The sequence below is a fragment of the Piliocolobus tephrosceles genome, chromosome 17, assembly GCF_002776525.5.
Source record: "Piliocolobus tephrosceles isolate RC106 chromosome 17, ASM277652v3, whole genome shotgun sequence".
In the NCBI taxonomy this organism is placed as follows: Eukaryota; Metazoa; Chordata; class Mammalia; order Primates; family Cercopithecidae; genus Piliocolobus; species Piliocolobus tephrosceles.
In genome coordinates this window covers 1,542,983-1,550,842 of record NC_045450.1, presented here as the reverse complement: position 1 = coordinate 1,550,842, position 7,860 = coordinate 1,542,983, and the positions used below count along the sequence as shown (strand labels likewise).

At 65.2% G+C, this 7,860-nt stretch overlaps 1 protein-coding gene across 2 annotated transcripts in view; it reads right to left on the bottom strand.

Moving 5' to 3' along the window:
• Window positions 1–862: 862 nt before the first annotated feature.
• The window catches only part of CLCN7 (chloride voltage-gated channel 7), a 36,204-nt gene continuing 29,206 nt past the window's right edge, over window positions 863–7,860 (bottom strand). For both annotated transcript variants that reach the window (XM_023189126.2, XM_023189125.1), the window contains exons 16-25: window positions 7,091–7,184; window positions 5,972–6,141; window positions 4,664–4,715; window positions 4,355–4,482; window positions 4,068–4,153; window positions 3,744–3,873; window positions 3,064–3,123; window positions 2,800–2,976; window positions 2,436–2,516; window positions 863–2,147 (exon numbers count right to left, since the gene is read on the bottom strand). In XM_023189126.2, coding sequence (XP_023044894.1) covers window positions 2,061–2,147; window positions 2,436–2,516; window positions 2,800–2,976; window positions 3,064–3,123; window positions 3,744–3,873; window positions 4,068–4,153; window positions 4,355–4,482; window positions 4,664–4,715; window positions 5,972–6,141; window positions 7,091–7,184 — 1,065 coding nt within the window. In that variant the 3' untranslated portion in view covers window positions 863–2,060. The remainder of the gene's footprint in view (window positions 2,148–2,435; window positions 2,517–2,799; window positions 2,977–3,063; window positions 3,124–3,743; window positions 3,874–4,067; window positions 4,154–4,354; window positions 4,483–4,663; window positions 4,716–5,971; window positions 6,142–7,090; window positions 7,185–7,860) is intronic.

The following is a 7,860-nucleotide window of genomic DNA, read 5'->3' as shown; positions in this document are numbered from 1 at the left end:
GAGAGGCAGGTGTGGGGCAGCGGGGCTGTTCTGGAACCTTCCTTCTCTCCCCAGAACCTCATGGCTTCACAACCCAGCTGCCAGTGGAACTCTAGCCCTCAGCTCTCCCACTCCCGCAGGGCCCTCAGCTGCCTGCTTCTGGATGTCAGGGCCCTCAGCTGCCTGCTTCTGGATGTATCTGAGGGGCCCCACTCCCAAAGGGGCGCAGACACGTGTCCTCTAGCAAAGGGGACTTCCTTCAGCTGCCGGGGGAGGGGCAGCAGGGAAGGATGCCGGGAGCAGGGAGGTCGAGAGCCTCAGGACACCCCAGATACAGCCAGGCCCGCGCCCGAGCAGAGTCTGAGGCCTGGGCAGCACCACTGGAGTGGGGGCACAGGCGGGCTCCATGGTAACTCCAGCCTTGCTCAGCAGCCCCATTAAAAATCAAAAAGAGGCCGTGTGAATCCTGACTCTGACCGCTCTATTCAACCAGATACAACATCCAAAATACAATCACTTCCAGGTCCTCAGTACAGAACCACTGTGAGGAAAAACCCCATCCACGTTTCCGGCGCCCGGACTCCGAAACTCTGAGGTCCCGGAATTTTCCTCTGGCGTCAGTGCAGTGCAGGCACCCCAGCCCCACCCCTCCACCTGGAGTGCCTCTGCCCCGTCCCCCAGACCCACCAGCCAGGACCCAGAGGCCCCAGGAGGGAGGCGAGGGGCGGGGATGAGGAAGAGGATGTGGCTGGTGCCCCAGGTGGCCGCAGCTGCTGCCCTTCACGCCTGTACCACTCCGCATGGCGCACCAACCCCAGGGCCCTGCGAGTCCCAGGCTGCTGGATGTGGTCCGGGCGGGGTGGGAGGGAAGACACTGGCAAAGGCGGGCTAAGAGGATTTCTTTATTTTGCGCACTCGGACGCCTTGGGGGCCCGTGAGGGCTAAGCAGGGGGTGTGGCATCAGCTCCTGGGCAGGCCCCACTCCCTGGGGAGGAAAAACACAGCAGGGAGCCGCCCCCAGACCCCCATGGAGGGGCCCATGTGGCTCTAACAGGAACACGGAAGTTGCCGTGTGAGAGGGGGTCCAGCCAGGCTGGCTGGAGGAGCCTCCGAGGGGCCCACAGAAGGGCAGGTGGGGGCTTCTCGGCTCTGGTGCCCACCGACCCTTCTAGCCCCGTGCTGGGCCAGGTGTCCTCTGAGGCCCCTGCTGCACTTGCACTTGGTGGCCGGCAGGGGTGGGGTAGGGAGGCCACCCCCGAGGCCGGGCTCCCCACGTGCTAGGGGAAGACTGCCTTCCCAGCCAGTGTCCACAGGGCGGCAACTCCACTGCTCTGAGGCTCAGGGACCAAAGCAGGGCTAGGCGTGGGGCTCAGGGCCTTGGTGGTTCCTCTCAGCTCTCCACACCACAGCACGGGGCCCGTCACCCCAGTCATCTGGGCCTGTGTACCCAAGCCGGACGCAGGCTGGGGAGTGCACCGGGCTCCTCTGTGGCGCCACTGCGAGATTGCTCTCGGGGCGGTCCCAGCCTCCAAACCCTGGCCCTACGAGTCCATGGCTCAGGCCCAGGGACCACAGGCTGTCTGCTCACGGCTGAAAATGAGCCCAAGCCTGTGGCTGAGGGGCCAGGCCAGCTCCCAAGTCTCGAAGACTCCACAGGTGTGGAGGCAGAGGGACCCTTCCAGGGCAGACAGCCCTCGGGGCAGCAGCAGGGTCGAGGGCTCTGTCTCACACACGCGGGCACAGGCACGCAGGTGCCGGCCCTGCCGCTGGCTCCCAAGAGGCTGACAGCCCAGTGGGGCGGTCACACACGCAGCTGATCCCTGGAGATAAAGAAACCCAGACGAGGAGAGCGGAGACTGGGCGCGCACAATGAGGTGCCAAGGGAGGAGACCACTGCCCACACAGGGTCAGTCCCGTGAGAGGCTCAGTTCTGTGCCCGCCGCCTGCCCGCCCAGCTGCAGGATGCTCGCCATCGCCACTGCTGGGGAGCATGGTTTGGCCCGAGAGACCAGTGACTCCGGGAGGAAGTGCGGAGGGGCCGGGGTGCCAGCACTGGTGCCCACCATGGGCAGGGCTGGGTCTCACGTCTGGGCCAGCGAGAGCTCCTCCAAGCCTCCCTTCCCCAGGCGGTACCTGGCGAGGTCCTTCCTGGTCACCAACCCGACAACCTGCAGGACAAGGCCAGGCCACAGTGGCCCACGGGTCAGCTCCCGCCTGCCTGTGGAGCTCCCTGCCTTGTGTGTGGCTGGGGCAGCACAGGCTGGGGGCCTTGGGGGCTTCAGCACATCCCCCGAGCTGAGCGCAGGGCTGGGGAGGGATGTGGCCATGGGGCATGGGCGGACTGGGTGCTGGATCCCGTGCCTCAGTGTCCCCTGCCGGGAACTGAGAGTAAGCACGGGCAGGAGGCAGAGGGGAGCCCTGCACGGCACGCCCGCACCCTCAGCGCCCCTGCTCACCTGATTGCGGTTGTCCACCACCACCAGGTGCCGCAGGCCCAGGGCCCGGAACAGCTTGAACACCCGGGGGAGCGATGCCTCCTGCAGCAGGCACACCGCCGTCAGTGCCGCCCACACGGCAGGGGAGGCGGGGCTTCACCCGAGCTGGCTCCTTGAGCCCCCCACCATGGCGTCCAGGCACGTCCTGAGCCCCCACGCCTTCGGCTCTGTGGCCTGAAGCCTAAAAGCCTGCCAGGCCCCTCCACAGGAGACAAAGTCACTGACTCCCGGCCCTACCCCGGCCCCCATGACCCCTCCTCCACAAGGCTCTGGACCCCAACCCCTGCTGTCCGGCCCCAGCCCCGCACCCACGCCCTGCGCATGCCTGGGGCACTGTGTAGGGGGAGGGGTTCATGAACTCAGAGAGGTCCATGGTGCACTCCCGCTCGTCCTGGGACACGTGGATGGACTGAATGGGCGGGAAGCGCGGGTAGGCGTCGCGGAAGTCCTTCAGCCTCAGGCGCCGCTGCACCAGGCCCATGGCGGACCGCTCCACAAACACCTGCGGGCGGCGGAGCCCTGCATCAGGCACCCAGGCAGCACCCCCGGGGGCCCCCACCCACCCGGCGGCCCGGAGCCTGGCGCGCACCTTGTGCTTCAGGAGGACGATGAGCTGGGAGCGCAGGATCAGGCCCTGGAGCCGGGCAGGCTGCGAGAGAGGCCTGCGGTCAGGGTGACGGGCCCGAGGGTGGGGGGCTGTGCTGGAATGCTGTGTCGGGCCCCTCTCTGGCCCTGTTCCAGCCAGATGTCCCGTCTGGGTGTGGGCCCCGTGTCAGTGGTCACCTGCTCACACCAGCCTCGCCATGGCACTCCATGTGCACAATGCCACGGGACCCAAGGATCAGTGCCAGGGCAGTGGGGCCTGACCGTGCACAGCAGAAAGCCAAGGGCCCAGGGACGGTGGCTTTGCTGCAGGGCAGATGCAGCCCCACTGGGTCCCAATAAAAACCAACCCCAAACCCCCAGTGTCCACGTCTAAGGGACACACGGCAGCGGCCGAGCTGCGCATCCTGTCGGGGCTTCCTGACAAAGCCACGGCTCTCAGTACAGCCTGGGTTCGGACCACAAGACCCTGCCAGGCCGCAGCCCCGCCCAGCCTCAGCGCCCACACGGCCCCCCACGGCTGCACTCTCAGCTCCCAGCACTCCTAGGATCGACAGTGCACCCAAACATGCAGCTTCCCCGTCCTGCGAACCTCGCCGTGTGCTTCTCACCACTGGACTCGACAGAGGTCGCGTGGCGGGACCCGGTCTATGGGGTGCCCGGTACCTGGGTGTCATCGGCATGCTCCACCACGGGGAAGCCATTGTGATTGGACGCCGTGTCGCTCAGCACGTCCACAATGACGCCGACCTTCTCACGCCGCCTCAGGCAGGTCACTGGTGTGCTCATCACCTCCCTGCCGGAGCAGCCCGGCCACACAGCCCGTCATGCGCCACCCACTCCCACGTCACCCCCGCGGGCTGGTGAGGTGTGAAGCCGCTGGACAGGAAACGCGGGGCTGCCTGGAGCCCGCGAGCCGTGCACCCCGCCCCTGTGCGACAAGAGGCCACTGGACACCCTCCCCACCCACAGCTGTCGTGGGCGCTATACCTGGCAGTGAGCGAGTGTGAGGTGACCGGGGCCTCCCAGTGCAGGAAGGGCACACTCTGCAACTGAATGTGCATGTCGTACAGGCCCTGTGGGCGGGGCGTGACACACGGCTTGAGGAGCCCACACGCATCCCTGGAGCCCCGAGCCTACCCCTAGGAACCCAGAGGCCGCCCTGGAAACCCGAGCCCACCCCCTGGGGACTGGCTGTTTGGAGGCTGGGCTCAAAGGGCCCCTCCCCCACGGCAGCACCCGCGCGCTCAGGGTGAGGCTTTGAGGCCCTGGCGCACCTCAATGAAGACGTCGCCCACGATCTTGGCGGTCATGAGCACCAGCATGATGGGGAAGCCGTAGGTCACGTTGCTGGTGGCCTCCATCATGATGACCGTCAGGCTCAGGGTCATCCGCACGATCCCGCCTATGGGGCCATCGGGAACCCAGCACGTCCACCCGCCTGGCTCAGTGTCACGTGGCCACCGCCTTCTCTGGGCAGCACCCATACCATCCACCTGCCCCCAGACCCTAGCCCCGCAACGACAGCCACGCCCCCTCCTGACCCTGTGGAGCCCCCCACCCACTGGGCAAGAGCTGGGACGTACCCAGCTGGGCCGCAGCTCCCATCAGGGCGTATTTGCCGGGGTCCGCCCAGATCTGCGGGAGGTGACACGGAGGAGGTGTCAGTGTGGTGGCAGGTCCAAACCCACCAAGATACACAGACGGAGGAGGCCCTGCCTAGACCCCAGCCCAAACCCACCAAGACACACAGACGGAGGAGGCCCTGCCCAGGCCCAGCAGCCCCATGCCCAAGAAAGAACCCTGTGGCTGCGTACACACGCAGAACGACCCAGCACAGCACACCCTGCTGCGGAGGCTGTGCCCTCGACCTGAACCGGGCGCTCGGCACCTGAGGAACAGGGGAGTGGCAGGCATGGAGGGTGCAGAGGGCACGGCCACCATGCAGCAGCCCAGGCCAAATAGGGAGCGCCGCCCAGCATGAAGAGCGAAACTCCAGCTCACAGGACACGGAGAGCCCCGGGAACACGAGGCTCAGCCAAAGAACCCAGGCACAGAGGCTGCAGACGGCGACTACCACGTAGAGGCAACGTCGGGAGCGGGCAAAGCCAGAGACCAGAGGACCCTGGTGGCTGCCAGGGCTGGGGGCCAGGGAAAGCGGGGCACGAGTGTCAGTGGGCACAGGGTTTCCAGTCTGGGATGACGGAACATTCTAGAAGCAACAGCGATGGCTGCACTGCCTCATGAATGTGAGAAATGCCGCTGAATTGTCCTCTTCAAAACCACTGAATTTTATCGTATGTGAATCATGTCTCAATTTTAAAAATCAAAACAAACCAAACCAGACCCTTGTGTGCAGGGAGATGGGCAAAGCACACAGGACTGGGCAGCAGCATGGCCGGCGACTTCCTGCCAAGACCTCTTACATGTGTTCAGTGTTATTTAAGCAACTGACATGAGAAATAGAAGACATACAAGGGAAGCCAGCCCCAGTGGAAACAGGCAGAGAAGGAAGGCCCGCGGAGGCCAAGGTCTGGCGGGCAGTGGATGCTGCTCTGGCGCCCGGCATCCCAGAGAGCAGCCCTGGGCGGACGTCCACCCCATGGAGCCTAGAAACAGCTCTGTGGCAGCCCAGAATCACCCATGCTTTTTATCCCATTCTCAAGAATGCGGACATATGCCTCCTCCCCCAACCTTTGCCTGGTGCAGACTCCACACAGGCTGTGCTGCCACAGTACACGTGCTGTCACCACAGCAGGACAACGCTCACGGCCCGTGAACAACGCGAGGCGCGACGCTTCTGTCCTGCCCTGGGACCCCTGCTCCGGTCTGCACGGCCGCAAGACCTGCCTCGGCTGCAGGGCCCCACAGCCTCCCCCTCCAGCCCCACTCACCGCCGCCCCCGTGAGGTAGGACAGGGAGATCCCAAAGAGCCGGCCCCAGGCAGCCCCGATGAGCAGGGATGGGATGAAGACGCCAGCGGACACGGTGAGCCCGTAGGTCCAGCAGGCCAGGAAGAAGTAGACCAGTGTGAACAGGCCGAGGGTCAGGGGGTTGTAGGAGCCTGGAAGAGAGGAGGCGCTGATGGGACCGCCACATGACTCGCGCCCTCCGCAGGACCGCCCTGCCCCGGGCCTCACAGTCACCTTCCAGGAGCCCAGCAACCTGAGCTCCCGAGCCCAGCGGTCCCCAGAAGGCTCCCTGTTCTCAACCTCCCTGGGAAGCAGAGAGGCTGCAAGGATCCGTGAGACCACAGGGCAAGAGGCTCTGTGGGGCCCCGATGCCAGCAGCAGCAGGAGCCGTGTCCGGGTGGGCAGCCCAGGCACCGGCCACACAGCAGAGCCAGGTCTAGACTCCATGGTGGGCACTATGGTGCAGCTCGCAGCCTGGCTCTGGGAAGAGGGTGCCCCCCACAGCCTGGGGTTCCTTTCCTGCAGCAGGTGGCACTGTACTGTGCATGGGGTGGGCGAGGCCGCCAGGGGACACCATCGCAGAGGTGAAAGGCCGGCACTCCAAGGTCGTGGGCTACCCTTCCATGAAACCCTTGTGGTCGGGCGAGGCCAGGCCGTGGCCTTGGTGTGGCCGTCACCAGGCTGGGTTTTCTTTTGTTTTTTTTGAGAGGGTCTCATTCTGTCACCCAGGCTGGTATGCAGTGATGTAATCGCAGATCATTGCAGCCTCAACCTTCTGGGCTCAAGCAATCCTCCTGGCCCAGCCTTTCGAGTACCTGGGACTGTGGGCGCACGACCGTAGCCGGGTAATTTTGCTTTCTTGGCAAACACAGAGTCTCGCTAAGTTGTCCAGGCTAGTCTTAAACCTCCTAGGCTCAAGCGATTCTCCTGCCTAGGTCTCCTCAAGTGCTGGGATTACAGGAGTGAGTCCCTGCTATGATCCATGCTAGGAATGACCCCCAGCCCAGGGCTGCGACCTCAGCCCACCAGGGGACACTCAGCCAGAAGGCATCACCCACGCCCTGATCCTGGGGCCTGCCCGGCAGCACTGCCCGCACACACCTGGCGGGTCGTGGAAGAGGCTCACCACGCTCTTCTCCGGGGTGTTGAAGAAGGCCGCGGCCATGGAGTTGTACTCGCCATCTGCACAGAAGAGCTGCGGGGTCAGGAGAGAGCGCATGTTGGGAGGGAGACGGGCCGCTGGGTTGCAGGCACAGACCTGGTGTCGCCCTGAGAGGCCGTGTACTCTGTGCCTGGAAACATCGGGGCAGGACCACACGACCCCACCATCGGGCAGGCCACGGTCACAGAGGGGAAGGAGGACACACAGGGCCCAGGCCCAGCAGGGGCTCCAGAGCCATGTCCAGCCCTGGGGGTGGGTCAGCAGGACCCTGGGCTGGGGGACTGGGGGGCTGTCCATCCCTGGTGCCGGGGAAGGTGGGCCCAGGTGCTCACGAGCTCCTAGAAGAGGCTGTCGGTGCCCAGGCCCAGGCCCAGAGCCTCCCAGGCTCCAGCAACACTGGGGTGTTGTCCACGGGGCTGGAGCAGAGTGTAGCAAGGCGGGTCAACCCCACAGCCCCCAGCCTCCCACACCTCTAACGGTTCGCACCTGTCCCGTCAGCTCACCCTGCCCTGCCCACTCCTGCCGCGGCACCCACTATTTTGCTGGGCCTCTAGGCTCTCCCCGTTGTGGATGTTTTATGTTAATGGGGCTACGCCGCGTGACCTCATGTGTGGCTGCTCGGAGCACAGTGCTTTCCAGGGCAACCGGGTCACAGTGCAGACGGACACACGGACTGTGGTGAGCCGTGAGCACCAGGCACAGGCAACCG